Below are 22,458 nucleotides of genomic sequence, written 5' to 3' on the forward strand. Positions count from 1 at the left end.
ATATATATATATATATATATATATATATATATATATACTATCAGTCTATCAAGGTAAATAATTTTTAAATTTTTAATCAATGAAAATCATTAAATTATTTTGTACTACAAATACTTATAAAATCATTTACATGATTGTATAAATTTTTTTACATCATACAAATTAAACTAAATAAGTAAATAAAAAGAAAATAATATATATATATATATATATATATATATATATGATGTTAATATCACATGTTTAACAACATTTTCTATTTACAACAACATAATTCTCTTTATTTTATTTCTTCTGCACATAACTATTATTTGCCCTATGCTTCCCACTCGTGCTTTTTTTTTTTTCAATTCATAGGTGTACATTGTTAAAATCTATTTAATTAAGTCAACTACAATTTAGAACTATTCACAATATAGTTATTGTCTCCTATAGTTATAAAAATACATTGACATATTAAAATCGATTACTCTATTTGATTGACACAATTCATAATCTATTTGTTTTTCATTGATGTTTTTAAGCATGACTGGATCTAATTAAAAAAAGAAGGTTGTTCTGTTAGTTTTATAATTTGAATTTGAAGAGGTTAGAGATTGCAATGTAAAAAATTAAGACCTCTTTGTTTGCAATTTTTTTATTTTCATTTTTACTTTTTAAAACCCTTTTTATTTTAACATTTCACGTTTTAAAAAATGTTTGTTTTAACTTATTTTTATTTTTAAGAAATGAAAATATTTAAAATGTGTCGCAATTGATCAAGACTTTAAATCTTTTCTAGAGAACTAAAGGATTGAGAGAAAATGAAAAATAAAAAATCAAGACTTTGAAAAGATCCAATTTTCAACTACATGATGAACCTATAGTAGTACTACTACACCATCTATGTGGCAGCAACCAAAAGCACTTCTTGTTCCATACATGGACAATTTTGAAAAAACTACCAATACTTGACCCTATGTCATGAGGTGATAATTGTGGTGTGAGCATAAATTGAAATGTATATACAGATTATAGAAAAGGTTGGACTGCAAGAATCACACTTTTTAACATCAACTAAATTCTATATTTTGAACAATTTAAACTCAGGTATGAACTAGCTAGTTGCATGATGATGATTAGATTCATGAGGAACACCAACTATTTACATTGGCAACTGCAATTAGAAAGAGAACTAGCAGGATCTATTCTAGACAGGAATATTGTCGATGGAATATCCGTCAAAGTCAAACTCATTTTCAACCGGTCCAACGCCTTCGTACTGACAGAAACACACATAAATTTGATAAGGAAAACAATCAGGAAACATAAATATTTAGGGTCTAAGAGAAAGGAAGAACCAACCTGATTCAGAAGTGCACTCATGAGATCAACGTGACCGAATTGCTCGGAGAAAGGGTTAATCTCAGAACTTGGATCGGGAATTCTTTCGCTTTTAACCCTTACGATATTGTCAACAAGAAATGTATTGATGTGTTGACCAAAATTTTGAATATTACCTTGACTCATACCATCACCAGTGGAGATCAAAGTTTTTCCAATCAAAGTAGAATCTCTAACTTGTCCTGTCGGTTGGATAGACGAAACACCACGATGGCCTAAATTCAATGGCAAGACATCAATGTTTGTTAGAATATAACAATAATATCTTATAATATTTTTAATATTATACTAGAGTATCTTAGTTTATCTCTTAGGATCAATCTCCGATCTTATAGTATCATATCATATCTTGTAAATAGAGGATACAATATTTATCATGATCTTATTTATTGCTTTTAACCCTATATAAAGAATCTCCGTTGTGCTGTTGAAATACACGGTTTCACTATATGCCTTTCTATTTTCCTCTCATTCAATTGTTACCTTGTAAAGGATTTTCATGATGAGAATCACCATATGTCAGGCCTGCATTTGCCAAGTCCCAGTCATTGGACTTCTGATGGAGTTCATTAAAAATATCATAACTTGGAAATAATCCGCCCGACCCTTTAATTCCCGAAGTAGCTTCCTCACGAAACGCACCTTTTGAATTGATACTTGAGATGCCTGGAGTGCGTCTAAGAGGGAAACTATTGACTGATATTTCAGTGGTTTGGTTCATAGGAAAACTCGACAATGAAGACCTTTGCGAAACTGAATTATAGGAAGGAGTTATGTTGCTTGTATCAGCAACAATTACATTTCCTTTGGGTCCTGCAAGCTGCACCAAAGATGATGGAAACCTTGTAGCATGAGAATTTGTATTCTCATTTAGCATCTGACCTCTTGGTAGAAACCGAGCTGTCTGTGTTGACCAGGGGCTTCTCTGTGAAGTAGAAGCATTGACTCGCATACTCATGCTGCCAAAGGATTGTGCAGACTGATGCAAATTAGCGAACTGCTTTGGCTCCATGTTTGTAGGGATTCCATGTAGAAAGTTTGTCGATTTACTGCTGCTTGAATGTTGCAGCTGCCCTTCTCCAAATCTTAATTTTGAGTTCTCAAAACCGAAAAGGTTATTTTGCTCAACTAGAGAAAAGGGCGCACCCGCTTTTGCTGTTGACCATTGAAGTTTGGCTAGACTTTGCGGTGGGAGATTTTGAAGATCAATTGCATTTATTGAAGTTGCCCCAAATGTGGATGACTCTTGTGGACTCATGATAAAGTAATTGTTCATGTTACTTTGCTGCTGGGGAACTCCGCTTAGTCTTCGAAGATACAAACGGTATTTCTGTACCAAAAACCAGATGAAAAAATTAATCATCAAGTAATATCATTGATGACCGTAACTAAAATAGAAGTATGGATAATGTCGATTCATGAGTCTCTCCGAAAGTACTATCATACCTGAAGATGGCTAGCAACGTTTTCTCTAGTGAGTCCCGGAACATTCATCATTTCCATAATCTTTTTAGGAACAGCTTCTGTATATGAATATCAAATTGGAAAAACATAAGATGATGTCATAACATTATATATAAAAATCAATTAGAAAAGCGGTAACATTTAAGATTCTGTGAGGGAGAAAGGACTAATTTAGAGATAAAAGCAAATTTGTAAAACTAAAGTCTCCAAGGGAACTTAAACTCTTAATTATGTATTGCTACTGTCTAACGATATTGTCAACTGCTGATCGGAAAAATATAGGTTTGTTCAAATTCCACTATGTTAGACTATTGTAGCCCCACTTTAGTCGCTATTTGATAGTACTTTATACTAATAAATAGTGGATCACAAAACAATAGAGATTTGTTCAAATTCTACAATCAAAGTGTTGATTTTAGGCTTTCGCCAATATTGTATGACAGTTCAAAATTCGACATGTAGAATTACAAGGATCATGTTTCAGAAGAACTGTTACGAATTGTTTGTCATGTTAGATGAGACACCATTAAAAGGCAACAAAGATGAAAGGGAACATTTTTGCAAGGACATAAAATAATTGAGGAAGGGACACATACTGTCTAATCCCAATTGATTCACAGCAGCCATAAACTGTTGATGAAGCTCAACAGACCAAACAACTCGTGGCTTCTTTAACGTGGAAGAATCATCCCTCTCATCCGCTTCATCGTCTTCCTCATCCCTCCTCTTCCTCGAGCTCTTGCCTTCATTAGCTGAAGACGAGTAATCAACATCATCACACGCCTTTTGTCGTCGATCTCCATCATCTAATCCACCGGATTGCTCCACATCTTTACGACCATTCTTTCTCTTCCTAACCACGTGCTGCCATATATTCTTCAAAGCCTCGATTCGCACCGGTTTGATTAGGTAATCACAAGCACCATGTCTCACACCTTTCATTACCACATTTTTCCCATCATCGGCTGACATCACTATAAAACACATTCACAAACACAAACTATGTCAACTCATCATGTCAATGAACTCCATCATCTACTGATCCAAAATCAAATAAAAAAAGGTTTAAATATGATTTCAGTTTGTGCAATTATGGCGTTTTTTACCCTCTATGTTTTTTGTTTGGATTTGATCCCTGCAAATTCAAAAAAAAATATTGTTTTTGGTCTATCTCGTCAACTTATTGGGCCACCTATGTAGTCGGGGATTAAAAGCAACAGCTTTTGAATTTGCCGGGACTGAATCTAAAAAAAAAACTTACGGGGGACTAAAACAAAAAAAAACACAAAAAACGCTATAATTGCAACTAAAATCATGTTTATGTTTAAACCAATAAAAAACAATGCTTACTAATAACAGGAAGATCCATCTCCAATCCAATGTGTTCCAAAAGTTTGAATCCATCCATGTCAGGCATATGAACATCACTTAAAACAATGTCAAACCCATTTTTGTTCTCTCTAAGAAGTGATAATGCAACCTCAGCTCTCTTACATTTTGTAACTGAAAATAGAGAGACCCAACAAGCAAAACAGAATCAAATGATGATGAAGAACAAATCTGACACAAAATATATTCAAGTTTGAAACTTTTAATTTGGAATAAATTCCAATAGTTGAGAAAAGCAATTATCAAACAAATCTACCATCAAATGGGTGAAAAGAAACATCATCATTTCATGACATGTTAAACCATATCAAAAGCATAATTCAAAAAAAAAATAAAAATAGTTGCAATTGCAAACAAGAATCTTAAAAAATAAAAAATGGGTCAGAATAAAAATTAACTTAATCAAGTTGAATAACAAAAGGGTATTGCTAAATAGTATCAACAATCACATAAACGTTAAAAAAAGAAGGTAAAGTTAAGATTTTGAGAGATTATTCATGATGGGTTATTAGTGAAAAGAAGATGAAGAATAAAGACCTTCGTAGAGGCAAAAATGGAGCATTCTTTCAAGGATCGTGAGGCAGGTAGGGTCATCATCGACAACAAGTACACGGAGACCAGCCGGAAACTGGTCGGCGATAAGGTCACCGAAATTTGAAGTAGAAGTTGGGGTTGGCATGGAAAGTTTGTTGTTAAGTTTCATGGTTCAGAAATCGAAATAGAAGACAGGAAGAAAACAAAGAGAGTAACAAGTTTTGTTGTATTTGAAAAATGGAATGGAAGTGAAAAGTGGAAGAAACAGAGAAAAGGGAAATGGAAGTGTAGTAGATAATTTTATATTAATTAAAAAGAAAAAATGAGTTGTGGGTCTGATTCTGAAGTTGAAAATCCTCAAGCCTTACACTTGCACGTTGATGTTGATTCTCAGTTCCTACCCTACTTTTTTAGTTTCATTTCTTATTGTTCTTTAGGCTAAATTTATTTTAGATTAATGGCTCTTTTAGTAAAACTATCCATACCAATTATTTGCCATTATTTTCTCAACCGGTACAAATATTCAATTACATTCAAATTCATTCTTTTAGTCAACATTAAATTAATTTATATCCGTGGTGTATAATCTGTTTTTTTTTATATTTTAAATTTCTATAAAAGAATTAATTTTTAGTCTCCATATACTTTTTTGTTGTTGGCATTAAGTCAAGTGTTTTTTAAATAACTTTACTATTTAATTTTAAATTTTTATTATTTTATTTATAATTTAAAATAAAAATTAAATTGTTAAGTTATTGTGTTAATGATATTTTATTAATGACGTGTTATCAAAAAAGACAATTAGAATATGTGACTTGAACTTTTGTAAATAAATAGGGACTAAAATTTAGAATGATCAAAGTTCAAAGAAATTTTTTAGAAGAATTAAAAAATAAAAATTGATATATTTGAAGAGATTAAAAACATATTTAACCTTAAATTTAAATACATCCACATATATATCTAAACATTAAATTTATTACTTTTCTTTTCTCTTCTAATATATGAAATAAATATAAGATATTTATTGATCTGTTCAAGATCCTTGGAGACAGCCAAGAAGATTTTCATTGGTAGTGTATGGCCTTTGATGACAACTCTACTCTTAGATAGGGTATTTGTAAACACTCAAACGTTCTAGTATAAAATTATGAGTTGGGGGAAGTGAAATAATAATTGAATGTGTACTTTATTTCTGAAGGTGTTTCTCTTTATATAGTAGACATTCGGTGGCGAACTCGACACAAAAGTCGTTGTTCGACACATGTGAATGTGAGTACTTCAATATCTTGAATGGAATTTAGTTACCATAGCTTGGTTCGAAACACCTATAAAAAAGAGAGAGAATTAGTATTTTTTAATTATTGGGGTGGATCAACAAATATTTTATAACGAATAAACTACAATTTTAGTCACTGGTTGTGTAAGACATTGACATTCTAATCCCTAACTCATCCAAGAACCCAAACACAATCATTGACTCATATCAAAACCCAAACACAATCATTGACTCATATCAAAACATATGTTACTTTAATCTAACATTAACTTTGTTGTTAGTTCTATTGACTATGTAACTTGTAACTTGTATCTCTAGGTATTCATAGACTAGTCAAAGGACCAAATTATCAGTAAATTAAAATGAAAAAATACTAATAAATCATTAACTTCATATTTTTTATTTTGTTCTTCATCTTCCCTAACCTTAAATTTCTTATCTAATTTCTTAAAAGTCTAAATTATTAAAATAATATTCAAACACTAAAACATTTACACATCAAACAAATTGTGTTACATCAATCATTTACACAAACATCAAACAAGTTATCCATGAACCTATACGTGGCAATGTAGTTTTTATTGGAAATCTCATCATCCCTTCATCAATTAAAAAAACAAAGTCCATAGTAGTAACAAACTCTAACATCAAGTCCAATCTCCATTAAGCATTTAAGCAAGGGAAGAAGGGATTACTCACCTACTTAAACCAGGAAGAATATAGCGCACCATGCAATACAATGCCCTACCCAAAAGCACAATGGAGAAGTTTGAGATAAATTCCCACAAGAAATTTGAAAATTTTCAAAGAATACAAACAAAAGGGTGTCTTCAAAGCACATAAAAAACAAAACTTTTTCAACCAAATACCTCTAATACAATGACAATTTAAATTTTTAAGAAATTGTGAAAGAAATTTAAGGTTAAGAAAGATGAAATAAAATAAAGAAAATGAAGTTAGTGATTTTTTAATATATTTTTATGTAATTTATTGTTATTTTGATCATTTGATTAATCAAATATATACGTGAGAAAAATATCACATCTTATAATTATGTAAACAAACACGTTATATAATTAATAAAATTAATATCAATAATTAAAATAATAAATACTTAAATTAATCAACAAAATTTTAAATTTTTACCTGAATTAGAGTCTAAAATAATAGCGCCTTCTTAGGTAAACTAAAATTGTGTTTTCCCTATTTTCTTAACTATTATATACTCTTCTAAAAAAAACAAGCAAATGAATCCTTAATTTGTGCAATTGTTGATTGTAGTAAAGGCCCATGTGTACATGTGTTGTATGTGGACCCTGATGTTCCAGCATAATGGAGCCACGTGCAAGGACAGGGAGAGCTTCTAGGGTTGGACCACTACAAAAAAACAAATTGGGGCATTCTGAAGAGTGTTACCATACACTGTAATAATCCCATATCAATGTTCTGGTCAGGACATGTTGCTTTCATTACTGAAAGAGGCCAGAAAACAACCCCAGGAAATGTGTACAGATTAATTATTGTGCAATTGATTAATTCCAAATACTTCATAAAAGTTATTATTTCAGATTCATATATTTTCGGTTCCAATAGAAGTCTCACATGATAAATTTTGTTTAGAAATAAGTATCGTATATCTTTTTAAAGTACTGTTAATTAATTTGTTTTCTTCTTAAATAAATATTTTTTAGATCACTTTTAAGTTATTATATATTTTACTATGAATTTGTTACATTTTTGAATAATCAATAGTTAATAAGTATTCTTGTAAATTTGTTATATTTATTCATTTATTTTATTTATTTATTTATTTATTTATTTGTGTGGGACATTCATAAATGATATTTATTTTAAAACTAGGGTTATAGAATACTCGCATAAGTAAATTAAAAAATTGAAATTAAGTTGTAATTAAACTTATTTTAAAATGAATCGTTTAGACACTTCGAGTACAAATGTTTCAAATATTATTTACTTTCAAACCAATCTCTAATTTATTAGAGTTTTAATTAAAAGTCAAAGAGTTTTAAAAAATTATTAAAATATTAGAAAATCTCTAAAAATTTCAAACAAAAATTTGGTATTATTACATTTTGTCATTTTATTTTATTACATTTACAAAAAAAAATAGTCTCTCTTTTTAAAATTGTACTTTTTACTTCCTCAAATTTTACAACGTATTACAATTTTTATCTCAAACCAAAAATTTTTTATCCAAAAATAATTATAATATATTTTTAAATGATATGATGTTTTAAACAAGTTGAAGCAATAAGATACATCTGAATTGATATTTATCATCTTGTCAAGCATCAAATTAGAGCATTTAAAAGTAAGAAAATAATTTTTTTAAAAATTCAAAAGATTATGGATAAATGAAACTCATTTTTATTTTATCACATCAACATTCTTTTTATCATCACAAAAAACTCAAGCATTAATTATAAAAAAGTGAATTTCAAACGCACATTCAATATATCAATTGTTCTATCACACTATCATATGAGTTGTATTTACGAAACATCACCCCAGCATCTTTAATATCATGTAATTTAAAAATATGTCAAATCATTATTTTTAGATTAAAAAGTATGAATTAAGATCAAAATTATATTAAACGTAATTTTTAAGTGACAAATAAATTCAACTTATAAATAATGGACTATTTAGAAGTCTATAGACTAATTTCTTTTTAGATTTACATAGAATTAAAAACATATTTAATGCATTTAATAATTTAAATATATGAATCGATGCAGAAAAATATGTTAGAATCTATTATCTATTACTCCAAGGGCTCTAATTATAATACCATTTGACACAAACAACTATTTGCAAATTTCTATATATATCTATTACTTTTTTCAAATATAAATTTTTATTACCACTATCAAATTGTTTTGAAATATAAAAAAATTTATGTTGAATACATCTATACAAAAGATAATTTAGTAATAATTATATGCAAATTATATATATTAGTTACACTCTAAATCTTTCTTAATATACATAAAAATGTCATACCATCTTATAAATAAAAACAGGGAGTATAATATTTAATGCAAGTATGAGATTTCAGTAGATTTGACGAAATCATAATTTTATTAAAGTTTAAAAGCATAGTTTTACAAAAAGTTGCATCATCAAAATTTGTCAAACTTTAAATTTAAAATTGTACTTGCTTTTTATAGTCACAAATATAAATAATCACTATACACGTTGATTTTTACTTACATTTTTTACAGGAGGAGTAGTACTCAATTGATAGACACATGTGGTTTCACATTTTAATGCCAAGCTCTTAAACAGTCAAGTTGCTAATTATGTCAACTCTTTATTTGGTTAAAGTGAGGAACCAGCAAATAAATAATTTGCTTCTTAATTTGTTACAAACACATGGTACATACAGACATAACTAAAACCTCTGACATATATATTTTTTAATAACGTGGAAGTTTACATGTATCAATAATATCATACTCACTATTTTATAACAACAACAACAATCATTAATTTCTACTATAAAAAAAAAAATGATTCATTTTTTTCTTTGTACTTATCACTTTACTCTCACAATGACTAGAATCTTAAAATTATGATTACTAAAAGTTAAAAACCTGAAGTTATTGCAGTTACAATTACAATTAAAGCTAAGAACTAAAAGAGTATGAAAATAATTAGATGGTGTAGTGTCGTCATATTATAACGCAGAGAAACTGTAAATGGCACGTACACTGAACAATTATAAGGTCTACATTACCAAAAGTTTTGTTTAAGCAGAAAGGAAGAAGAAGTACATGACATTCACAACTTGATCTGACAGATTCTATGAATAAAGGGCTTTTTAATAGCGACCAACCAAGGGGTAATCAATTAACTTTATGTGTTAAATAATAAATGACCAAATCAACTTTTTTTTTTCTTTTCTTTTTATCTAAGAACTAAATTGCACAACAATGTGTTGTGTTTTTGGAGTTTTTAGGCTATTTCAATAATTTAGTGAATTTTAAATTTATAAATATATATATATATATATATATATATATATATATATATATATATATATATTAAGAAAATAACGACAAGTACTTGTTAAGATTTTTTGAGTACACATATATAGTTTTGAAATTGATAGAATTCAATTCTTTGAAATTTTAATTTTTAATTTTTAAAAATATTGTTATTATTTTCTTAACAAGTGTCATAATATGTCCCTAAACGTGCATTAAAAATTGTGTATTTTAATTTTTAAGAGTTTAAATTTTTCTCTTTCTAAGACAAAGTTATTATTTTTTTAATTGATTTAATTGCAGTTTTAATCTCTATTTTTATTAATTCACGAAATCAGTAATCTTATTTTTAAATTTGACTTGTTTCTTATTTTGATTTTTCAACTAAAAAGAGGCAATGTGATATTTTTTAAATGACATGACATACGATATAATGATATAAAACGATTAATACTCATAAAATCACAATAAAATATATAAAATTTCACTTTTGACTTTAAAAATTATTTATTTTTGTAATTTAACTAATGAAATATAAATAATTAATACACCTAAATGATTTTATATCATGAAATCGTATACCGCATCATTTACAATATGATAAATTATCATTTTTTTAATTTAAAAATCTGAAGGAGGATCAAAACTGTTAACTTTTACAACAGAAATAACAGTTTCTATAAATTAGTAAAAATAAAAGGACAATAAATATAATTAAATATTTTTTATTTTTTAACAATTACCATTAAGGTTAAGGAAACAATTGTTAGCATTACTGGTTTATAAGTAAGCTAGTAAAGAGGATTTCTTCTACCTCATAAAAGAGTGGGTCAAGCAAAATGTTTGATATTTGGCACAATAAAATTAGTTGAGAACTTATAGCTTATATTTCTTAAGTTAACTGAAGTGTTTGATATTATGATGATATAGTTTATAGTGTTTTTTTATAAACTAATTCAAGTAGTTTATCATTTTTTATTTCTAACTAAAATATTTTATCACCTTTTCTAATTTATTTATGATATAAAACAAACATTTTTAACTAAAAGGACTCATTATAAAATGAGTACATTTTACGTCAAATCAAGATTTAATATAATTCTTTTGTTCACATTAAGCAACCCTAATTTTTTATTTAGTATTTGTTTTACTTTTATATCATGATAATAATAATAATAACTGTCAATTAAAATTAAATATTCTGCATTCCCTATAACGCAAGAGTCTTAGATATGTCATAGAGAATATAAATAAGCAAAAAACTAAAAAACACTTTTTGGGCCGAAAGACAAGGCCCAATAGGTTCAAATAAGCAAAACAAGAGAAGGCCCAAAAGATTCAAATGCAAAACAAAAAATTAGAAAATTGCTCTCGTTGAGAGTTGAACTCAAGACCTCCCGCTTACTAAACGGGTGCTCTAACCAACTGAGCTACGAGAGCTCTTTGGTAGTAATCACCGTTTTAGATATTTATTCATATCGAATTAATCAAATTATGACAAAAGAGTTGGTTAAGACAAAAGGGTATTTTAGGTATTAACTAAGAACACCATGTCCACATGGCCATTTCCTTCTCCGTGCAATTCACAACACTCTCTTCATATCACAACTAACACACTGTTACCGCCATACAATACTAATCTTCTCTTCTCTTTCGATTTTAGGGTTCACTCTTCCAAATGGATTCCGATTCATGGATCTCTTCACGCCGCTACCATTCTCGATCAGGTCAGCATAATTATTATTTAATTTTATTCGATTATTATTATTGAGATTGTACGGTCATGATTCGTTTTGGTGTTGTTGCAGATCTGTATCTTACTGGACATGACGATGCTGAACCAGGCGGTGGCGATGATTTAAGGGCTGAATTTCTTTGCCCTTTCTGTGCTGAAGATTACGACGTCGTTTCTCTCTGTTGCCACATTGATGAGGAACATCCTATTCAAGCTAACACCGGGGTATCCTTTTTTAAAAGACTTTTTTTGTAGTCTTTCTATAATTTGCTCATAATATAAATAATACTATATCGGTACCTATTTATAACACTTTTCACCTATTTTAAGAAAAATGTATTTTTTATGTCAAAAATATAAAGAAAAAATGAATAACCCCTCCTTCTTAAATTATATGGAACTTTGTCGATTTCATACAAATTAATAAATGTAGTTAATAATATATGATGAAGAGGAGTTATTACTTACTTCCTCTATCCCAAAATAAATGACCCATTTATATAATAAAAGTTGTTCCAAAATAATTGATAATTTTAATTTCAAATGCATTTCTTTTCAATTGTACCATTTAATTAATATTATTCGCATGATTTTCAATACAATATATTATATTATGCGTTTATGTCATTGACAATGCACCAATAATTAACAAAGATTACTTGGTAAAAGAAGTAATTTCTATCTCTCATTTATATACTTTTCTTAATACGTGTGACATGATCAAATGACTCAATTATTTTAAGATAGAGGAAATACTTTACATAAGTACCTTCTATTAATGGTTATGGAAAATATAATTGGTAAATGATAGAGTAATAAATAATATTAAGACATAATAGAAAAGATGTATTAATGATTCATTGGTATTGTAAAACAACATATAATTTATGACAAACATATTATGTTTGAATAGCGTATTATTTGGGAAGGAGGGAGTAATATTTAGAGAAACGAGGATATACACTGCCAGCATAAAACAGGTTTACATTGACATCTAGTAGTAATAGTAATCATATATTCCGTAACTCACCTCACTTCGCTCCACTTTAATGGTATGAGTACAGACATGGAAAAATTGATAATTTTCATTGGATGTCGGTGTTCAAGTAATATACACCAACAATGTTTAACTAATTTACACTAACAGTGCACATTAATTGAACTCTTGTATTTTATGTGTCTATCTCGAATGATCCAAAAATAGTTTTTTGTATTGAGATGTGTTTAATTTTGATTTTTTTTGTCTTCCAAAAAACTTGGTAGTATTAAGGGTATATGTAGAAAAAATTAATAAATATATCTAGTAATTTGAAGTGGAGTTGTATTTAGGATACATTCTTTTAAAAAATGTGCTTATATTTAGAGATGAGTTTGTGTTGAGTGGTCTTTTTATTATTAGACCTGATAAGTTGATTGGTTACTTACATGACAGTTGAGTCAGTCAGTTAGTTTTCGTTTCTGGGTAGTCTTACTATATAATAGTATAACATTATGTTAATGTTTGTTCAGTTCATATTTTCTCTAAAGATTCAGTCTTTATGAATATATGGTTTCCTCTATGAGTGATTGTTTTGTGCTGAAAAGATAACTTCAGTTTTTCTTCTATTTTACCAATTCTTGTTTTGTGCTCAAAATGACGCCGGTGCTGTTTCTGCCTGTTAGAATTTATGAGGCATGTTTTAATTATTCTTGGTATTGATAGGTGTTTCTTTGTTTATTGGTATTTATTTGCTGCTGATGGTGATTATTGATGGCATTGGTTATACATTTTAGGTGTGTCCTGCTTGTGGGCAAAAGGTGGGAGTGAATCTTGCTGGACATCTCATCAAGCAACATGCAACGTTTTTAAAAATATCCTTTTTGAAAGTTGGTTTCTCTGGTGTTTTTGTTCTTGTTTTTATTTCTCTATTGATTTGATTCTTGCTCATTTTGATTGCTTCACTATTGATACACAAGTTTGTTGGAAATTGAATTTTTTGATTATGCATATTTTATCGCCGTCCAAGAAAACAACTTTACTCAGGTGTTGAAGTTTCATGCCAAAAATGTGTACATATGAATGGTTAGCTGCTTAGAAATGATGGATTTCATCGAACCGAACAAAAAACTAGTATGTTTCTGTTTAGCTTGTGTTTGCATTGTCTATTGGAAATGAAGAATAATGGTTATTTGTCTCTTAAATGTGCTATATCTGTGGATAGTTCTTGTGTTTAAACACTTTAGTTGTTTATTCTAGTTATTTCAGCATTGTTAGATGGCATTATCTTGTATCTGATGAATCGATCTTTGTATACATTGCGTCTATAAAAGTACCTCATTCCAAGTACTATTCTATTGGGTAGATACTTTGGATTGCTTTGGGACTTAAAAGTTTTCCATAACCAGAAGCTACGTGCCGCGTATAAGGAGGGTCAGGAAAGGAGTCTCTAACTCAACATTATTTAGAAAAGAGTTGAGGGAAGGATCATTGCACTCCCTTCATGGAGGTTCTTCGTACACGACTTCCTCCGATTCCGAATCTGATATTTTGTTGTCATCATTTATTTCTAACCCAGTTATAGGTGATGAAGCTGTGAGTGTACAACCCAGTCCTTCCAATGAGGTTGCCCCAGTAAAAGAAAGCTCAAAAGATGATTTCTTGGAAAGGTAGGAATGTGGATACTATTTGTTGGGTTTATATTTCCTTTATTTAGAAATGATTGGAATGTGGATACTATTGAAGTTGTAGGAATGTTGATACTAGTGAAAGGTAGAAATGGTAGGAACTAGGAATGTGGATACCATTGATTAATTGAAGTTGTAGGTTTCGTAATAGCGTATAATAACTCCCCACCAACATTGTTAGCAAATTTTATGCACACATCTTATTACATTTCACTATCATGCGATATCATACTCCCTTGCCTCAAAATATAAACAAAAATGGGGCAAATAAAGTTGATGTATTTGTTACAAATTTTGAACCAAATACATAAATTTTATTTGACTAATTTTTACTTATATTTTGGGACCGGAGAGAGTATTCTAAAACCTATCGACACTTTGGCATGACAGTGAAACATGATAGAACATTATTTACACCATTGGTATATAATTACTAAACTCTTATATAGAAGTATAGTATTAGATGCATGTGCATGCATTTTACTCTGTATGTAGTTAAATTTGTGGACACTTTGTTTCACATAAGTAAATGATGAAACTGTGTTATAAGGAGTAATGACTTGAACCATAATCATTTTTGTTATAAGGAGTAATATCACACTGCTTCAGAGTTGTTTCTTTTAATGTCATTTGGAATTTAGTCCAAAACATTGAGTCTGACAATAGTGCATGGTTACAGAAAATCACAGCAGCTACAGCTTTCAAACGAGGATCGAGTAGAGAAGGCTCGAAGGTTTGATTTCTTGCAAGGGCTGCTGTTGTCCACAATTCTGGACGATAAATTATGACCGCAATTGTAGCTGGTATATTGTAATAGGAGCAGGAGCTGATCGCGAGGGAAGAGTTTGTTTGAGTTACAAAATGGCAGTAGCTAGATCGGATAAATATGTAATGAATGTATCTATAGTTTATGTTCATAGAATGTAAAGAAACCTTTTTCGGGTAAATATGTAATGAACGTATCCATTGTTAGGTCCATCTAATATTAGAAAGTTGACTTTTGTACCCCCTAAATTAACTCTGTACCCTCTCATTTAAAAATTTTATTTTTAAATGTCCAAACTACCCTTGATAAAACTGTAAAAATTTAAAAAAAAAAAAATTACCGGAAATTTCAGAATGAATGAAATTTCCGGTAGTTATAAATGAATACCGGAAATTTCATTGAAATTTCCGGTAGTAATAAATGAATACCGGAAATTTCAGAATGAATGAAATTTCCGGTAGTTATAAATGAATACCGGAAATTTCAGAATGAATGAAATTTCCGGTAGTAATAAATGAATACCGGAAATTTCATTTTTGAAATTTCTGGTAGTAATAAATGAATACCGGAAATTTCAGAATGAATGAAATTTCCGGTAGTTATAAATGAATACCGGAAATTTCATTTTTGAAATTTCTGGTAGTAATAAATGAATACCGGAAATTTCAGAATGAATGAAATTTCCGGTAGTTATAAATGAATACCGGAAATTTCATTAGTTATAAATGAATATCGGAATTTTTTTTTTTGAAATTTTCGGTAGTTATAAATGAATACCGAATATTATTTATAAATTAATTAATAAAATAAATTATATTAATAATAATAATAATAATAAAAGTAATAATAATAATAATAAAGTAAAGTAAATTATATTATTAAAACTTTATATATTTTTTAAATATTTTTATTATTATTTTTTAATTATATTAACAATATTTTATTAATTTTTTTATTAGATCGGAATAAAAATAGGAGAGAGTTGTTAAGAAAATAAGTTGTTATTTTATAAAATATTCGCAATAAAAATAGGAGTGAGTTGTTAAGAAAATATGTATTTCATAGGCAAAATATTAGGGACAGTTTGTGGCATATTTAGTCAACCATTTGATTTTAGGATGAATGTTTGTTGCAAAATATCATGGACACGTTTTGTTTGTGGCAAAATATCAGGGACACGTTTTGTTTGTGGCAAAATTTTAGGATGTATTTTTTTTTCTTCAATTTAATTTTTTTTATTAATAGTATTAAATAAAATACATTAAATTTCCGGTAAGTAATTTTTTGCAACTAAATTTTCGGTAGTTATATTTATTACCGGAAATTTGGTCAATGAAATTTCCGGTAGTTGTATTTTCAATACCGGAAATTTCAAATATTTTGAAAAATCCGGTAATTAGTTTTTGTTCACCAGAAATTTTATTTTTTGAAATTTCCGGTAGTTAATCCAGAAATTTCAAAAATGCGGTAGTTTCAAAAATTTGCTGGGTTGCTCTTGCCCAAAAAGTTAAGCAGTGTACCGGAAATTTCAAAAAGGAATGAAATTTCCGGTAAACAAACCGGAAAATTGAAAACTCTGGTAGTTAAAAATGCATACCGGAAATTTCAAAAAATGAAATTTCCGGGAAGGCAACCGGAAATTTCAAATTTCCGGTATTGATTTTAAACTACCGGAAATTTCAATCCTCTTGAAATTTCCGGTAAAATTTTTTTTTCAGAAAAATTCACTTTTCCGGATTTTTCAAGTGTGGGGTACAACTGTTTTGATTTAAGGTTATTTTAGGTATTTCAGTCAAAAAACATTAAATTGGGGGGTACAAGTTTAAATGGGGGGTACAAAAGCTAACTTTCCTAATATTATGTACCTATTCGAAACATGGGCCCTTTATTCTAGCTGGCTACATCATGTTAACATAATTGGCTAACATAAAAAAAAACTCACTCACAAGGTTTGAGTAAAGATTGATTTTGGTCTTGAATTTTTTTGAAAATCCAATTTAGTATTTAAGAAAAATATGAGTACTTTTTAATCATTAAGAACAAAAAATCGGATTAAGTTAGTGTTTGAGAAATTTTGAAAGACTCAATTAAGTCTCTAAAAAAAATTAAAAATATATTTTAGTTTTTTTAAAAAATAAATTGGGACAATTTAGTTCTTCACTCAATTTAGGGAAAAATAAACTCTAGTATTATTTCATTTAGAGAAACAATTATAAGAAAAAACTCTTTTGATTTCATAGTAGTATGCGATTATGTAGGTGTGACATAGATGTTTTTAAAATAAAATCAAACTTATAAATTTTAAATTGAAAGAATGTTATTTTACAAAAACGAAAATAAAAAAAACACAAATTTACAGGACAAATCAAATATTAATTTTTTTTTATCTATTGTTTTCAAAAAAAATTTAATCTAGAAAAGTTAAACTCTTGAAATGATTTTTCTTTTTAATTTTTTTTATTTATGATAACAAGGAAATCATTTTAATTTGTCTCATGTTATATTCCCACCATTTTAATTTCTCTCATGTTACATTCCCACCCTTAAATATTTAATTCTTTCATTTTTTACTTATAGAACCCCTCTTCCCTTTTGTTTTTTAATAGCCAAGATTAAACTGAACTCTTGGTGGAGAGCATCCAATCCCCATTTATCCACACTTATTCGAAGAGAGATGAATCATTGTGTTGATATATTTGCTAGATGAGAATTAAGATCCTATTTCCACATATTTTAGTATTTTAAATCTTCCTTTTCACGTTCTCTATTTTTTTTCAGCAGTTGCATTATTTGAATGAATATGAAAATACAAACACTATACAATAGCTTAGGTGTCTATATCTTTATATTTTTAAAATATTCATTAAAACAAAAAGAATAATGGATTTGACATCAAAATTTTGATGAGAGAATCATTTACTTTATCTCAATGTATGCCAAAAGAAAATCTCTATACTCTTTTATATGCCAACTCTATTTGATTCTATATTTCTCTCACACACTATAATTTATAGTGGTCCAACCACCACAACTCGTGGTCTACATTTTGTCCCTAAACACCAGCAAATATTTTTTTTTACTATAATAGATAACAATTAGATAACACAACGATTAAGGTTCTTATTATGATTTAACCCAAATCAATGACTTACATTCTCACAATTGAAGATGGAAAATCAACACACAAGAAAGATCACAACATATTATCTCATCCAAATTAAAATGGTTTAATAAATTTCAACTAAAGATGAATCGTTCAAAAAAATCTAAATTTAAATTCTAAGTTAATTTTTCTAGTGTTGAACTCTGAATTATTAAAGTCTCTTTTCCTCGAAATTAAATCTCTCCATATACCAAAGAAAGTTCAACTAACAACAAAAAAACAGAGATTGATCTCGGAAGATAGGCTTAATGTCTCAATATATGTTTGGAAATTGTGAACCCTCCCTAATGAGATAGAAAGCCTATATACAATAATACCCATAGGAATAAAAAGCCATGTTTTTTGTGACTATCAAGAATTAATGCAAACTCTCTATGAATCAATTTTGAACTTTAATGAATTATTTCACAAAAAAATCACATTACGCGAACTGACATATATACGAGTGAATTGATTCATACATCTCTATGTTATCGATTCCTTATCAGCATCATATACTTGACTCAATTCATAGCCTTTTCTTAAAAATCAAGTCACTTTGCTTTACTCTTTCATGATCCCAAATTCCAAATCACTTTCTTTATGATCATGCAACTTACAACTTATTTGGAATTACTATTTACTGTTGAAAAATCATATATCCTAATAAATTAATATCTCATTGATTTAGCCATTCAAGAATAACCCAGCAGTACAGTGCTGGATTTATGTAAGAATTACATCTCACAATAAGGATGCCTACTGAGGATGATTATAATGTAAGTCATCGTCTGTACACAACTAGGAACAAAGTGAGTGCCATGTGAAATATACATTTTCCAGAGACAAATTTGATCTTTTCTACAGAAAAGCAGAAACTGTAAGTTAAAGGACTTGCATCCTCTCTGAAAACAGAAGAACAGACCCTTTAAAACTGATACAGTATCAATAATTTTCAATACGCCGGCAAAGAAAATAACAGTATACCAGCTGCTTCAGTTTAGAGAAAACTCTGCTCATCTACAATATGAATAATGGGAAACAAAGAAATTGTAATCAGGATGGTTAACTTGCAGTTGCCGAAGCCAGTTGTCAGCAGCTCGCAACAGAGAATTGGCTTTCTGACCTTCAGAATCGCCATTGGGATCCCAGACAGAAAATTTGAACTTATTAAAGGCAAGCCCGAAGATTGGTAGTGATAGGTTGGATATGTCGCTATCTTTCGAACAATGACCTGATTCAAATAGCATTTATAATCGATGTCCTTACATACACTTGGCAGTTATTATAGAAACTAAAAAAGGACTGTACATACTTTGCGAAGGTGTTGACAGGGAATGGAAGGTGAGGAAGCAGGCGCTCAAGTCCTGTAGTGTCGGACCGATAGGTATTCTATATATTGGATACCTTCATAATATAAGAAGGAACAAATCATGTAAAATTAGTTATTAAATTAATTATTATATCATGTGCACCATCCAACACTAACAGCATTGTAACTAATGAATATAAGATAAACATACCAAGCCAATGAAACCCAACTTGAAGGTGAAAGATCACAGCTCCGGTATGTCTTCAACTCAGGAAATTGTTCAGCAAGATCATAAATCTGAGGCAAAAAATATGAATCTTTGTCAAGATTAGAAAGCAACTTGACATAATCTCAAGGTGGAACCGAACCAAAGGAAAAATGGTCTTGCCTTATCTGCTAATGGTTCACGATTATAAGGTGTTTCACGCTCAAAGTATTCGAATACAAGCTGACCAAGTGCACTGCAGCTTTCATTCTTGTCACTTAGTGAAATTCTTTGCAGACCACGAATGCTTGCATCAGAGAAGTTAGGTTGGTTCGAACTGCCATTAACTACACTCTTAGCTCCTCTTTCACGACAATAGCCACCGCTGCTATCACTGCTTGTTTCTCTAGCCGATTCGGTTTCACTCTCATTACTAGGTTTTCTGTATCATGATGGAAAAGTGAATGAATTCATTGTATAGATGCAATAAAAAAGTGGTTTGCTAAGTCTTGTAATTCAGCCAAAGTGGTGAACTAGTGCACAGAAAAGGCTAGGATATAGACACCTATCAGTTAAAAATAGGATAAAAACAGACTATAGCAAAATGATAAAGTACTACATGTTATAAACTACAAGCGTGTCCATGATTTTGTTTTCATTATAAAGTTATAGGTTAATCATGTATATTATTGAGTGCCATTTAGAATTTGCAAGCAATATCAAGGCTATGACCAATAGGACAAATTAATTTCGGAGCAACGTCCGGTGGCACTGGCTGGTGACAATCTTACAAACAGTTAGTGTAATCTATGAAAGCAATCTGTAGTTCTGTACAGATTAGAGATGATGTTAAAATTAATTTGTATTTGTTGCTAATGTAAAAAAGTTTCAGACAATGATCCAAAAAGGTTGCAGTGTATTATTAGATGAACTAATTTTACATCAATAGTACATCAAAATTAAACTCTAATTAGTGAATAGGCCATGCAATCTTGCAGGTTAGAGGATCAATTCTCTAAGTATGTACAATTCATAATTTTCAAATGCTATTCCAAATGTAGCAATAACAATACATCAGAATGTTAAAAATGAAAGGAATTTGGTCATCTTTCATAGTGAAGAAAGCACTAACCTTAACTGAGGGGACGGTTTTGATGGATCAATATAAAGCTGAATAGCAGACAAGGAGACATTGTAATACTGTGTGACAGATTCATTCCCAGTCAACACCAATGGAACACCAGCCCCGTATGCACTCCACTCCTTGAAAGATTCCCACAAGTCCCCAAGCACAAAGTATGGCTGCAATTCTGTCTCCATTATTTTCCATCTCCTCTTACTTCTCTGTTTGTTTACACACAAATAAGCCCAACATTGCCCTTTGAAATAAACCAACAACCAAAAAAAACTAACACTACCTTAAAATAGTATAAAACAACCATATTCTACCATTTTTTTGCACTATTAACTCAATTCAGTACTCATCATGAGGTGCCAGCTCGCTGATAAAAGTTTAACTTTATAAACTCAAGGGACAAAGTTCACTCCTCTTGAAGCCAATTTTACAATAGCTACTTACGTCACTTTAATTAATAATAACTTTCACCTTCCCCATTTTTTTTTATAAAACTCAATTTAGTGGATGTTTTCAAAGTATGTCTCATCCTAATAATCAATTGAATACTTGATCACATTAATTAACTATATAGCACCAAAACTTCAGATTAAAGGCGTTTCAGGTATCTGACACGACACTGATTCATGTAATTACATTCAATAACTTATATTTCCTTAAATTAAATAATATATCACTATCCATGTGTCAATGTGTCTATGCTTTATTAATAAACCAAACATGAATTTGATTGAAATTCCAAACATTTCACATCAAATTAATAAAACTAAACTCTTAAAATAAATAAATAAATAAATAAATAGAGGTTAAATTACATCATGAAAATTGAAAAGCATTGTTTTACCATAGAAAAATTCTGAGCAGGAACAAGAGGCGTGGTGTGTTCCAAAAACCGACACAAATTGGAAGCATCGCACGTTGTCTCATGCGAAGAAACAGAGCTATCGGAAGAAGAACAAGGCCTGTTCTCCACCAACGTTAACTCCTGCTTCTGTTCCTGTTCTTGTCTCTGTTTTCGTAGCGCTGGCGGGCTGTAGAAACGGTTCTCGACAAGATGCCGTGTGTTACGACGGCCGGCGATCACAGTGCCACCAGATACCGACATTGGCGATTGGTTTCCGGCGTTGGTTAGTTAGGAATGCGAAGAAACGACGACGTTAAGATGTAGGTCACGACTATTGAGTCCACGTATAAACAAACTTTTGAGACTGTGAATTAGTGATGGTGTGAAAAACAGGGTTTTTAGCTTTTAATTAAAATTAATTAAGTAGTTCAGTCAAAAAAAAAAAATTAAATTATTAATAGTTTTTTGCCTGTAATTAATTAATAGTTTTTGCATATTTTAGTTTATTTTTTTACTAGTATATATCTTACTTTATTAATTTTGAGATTAATTAATTTTGATATATTATCAACAAATCAAAATTAATTTTAGAAATT

General features: G+C 29.5%; 3 protein-coding genes and 1 non-coding gene across 5 annotated transcripts; 1 reads left to right on the plus strand and 3 right to left on the minus strand.

Annotated features, from left to right (window-relative positions):
• Positions 1-804: 804 nt before the first annotated feature.
• Positions 805-5,178, minus strand: LOC101498542 (two-component response regulator ARR1-like). Of its 2 annotated transcripts, XM_004487744.4 has the most exons (7): positions 4,774-5,177; positions 4,198-4,350; positions 3,444-3,821; positions 2,830-2,906; positions 1,867-2,713; positions 1,345-1,598; positions 805-1,261 (listed from the first exon to the last, which is right to left on the minus strand). In XM_004487744.4, exons 1-7 carry the CDS (start codon positions 4,937-4,939, stop codon positions 1,190-1,192), a joined length of 1,947 nt encoding a protein of 648 aa, XP_004487801.1. In that variant the 5' UTR covers positions 4,940-5,177; the 3' UTR covers positions 805-1,189. The 2 variants fall into 2 exon arrangements, with proteins under 2 accessions (XP_004487801.1, XP_073220940.1); XM_073364839.1 differs by lacking the exon at positions 4,198-4,350 and having other exon boundaries at positions 4,774-5,178.
• Positions 5,179-11,425: 6,247 nt separating this feature from the next.
• On the minus strand, positions 11,426-11,499 carry TRNAT-AGU (transfer RNA threonine (anticodon AGU)). The gene has a single exon. It is a non-coding gene; the product is annotated as a tRNA-Thr (tRNA).
• Positions 11,500-11,625: 126 nt separating this feature from the next.
• On the plus strand, positions 11,626-15,472 carry LOC101499110 (protein DEHYDRATION-INDUCED 19 homolog 4-like). Its single transcript, XM_004487745.4, has 5 exons — positions 11,626-11,786; positions 11,868-12,019; positions 13,568-13,645; positions 14,187-14,440; positions 15,138-15,472. Exons 1-5 carry the CDS (start codon positions 11,738-11,740, stop codon positions 15,244-15,246), a joined length of 642 nt encoding a protein of 213 aa, XP_004487802.1. The 5' UTR covers positions 11,626-11,737; the 3' UTR covers positions 15,247-15,472.
• A 3,553-nt stretch (positions 15,473-19,025) lies between these two features.
• Positions 19,026-22,241, minus strand: LOC101499428 (uncharacterized). Its single transcript, XM_004487746.4, has 6 exons — positions 21,863-22,241; positions 21,016-21,227; positions 20,067-20,325; positions 19,890-19,975; positions 19,682-19,773; positions 19,026-19,600 (listed from the first exon to the last, which is right to left on the minus strand). The coding sequence occupies exons 1-6, from the start codon at positions 22,121-22,123 to the stop codon at positions 19,383-19,385; spliced, it is 1,128 nt and encodes a 375-aa protein (XP_004487803.1). The 5' UTR covers positions 22,124-22,241; the 3' UTR covers positions 19,026-19,382.
• Between the last annotated feature and the right edge of the window lie 217 nt (positions 22,242-22,458).

The sequence above is a fragment of the Cicer arietinum genome, chromosome 1 (assembly GCF_000331145.2).
Source record: "Cicer arietinum cultivar CDC Frontier isolate Library 1 chromosome 1, Cicar.CDCFrontier_v2.0, whole genome shotgun sequence".
NCBI classification, from domain to species: Eukaryota; Viridiplantae; Streptophyta; class Magnoliopsida; order Fabales; family Fabaceae; genus Cicer; species Cicer arietinum.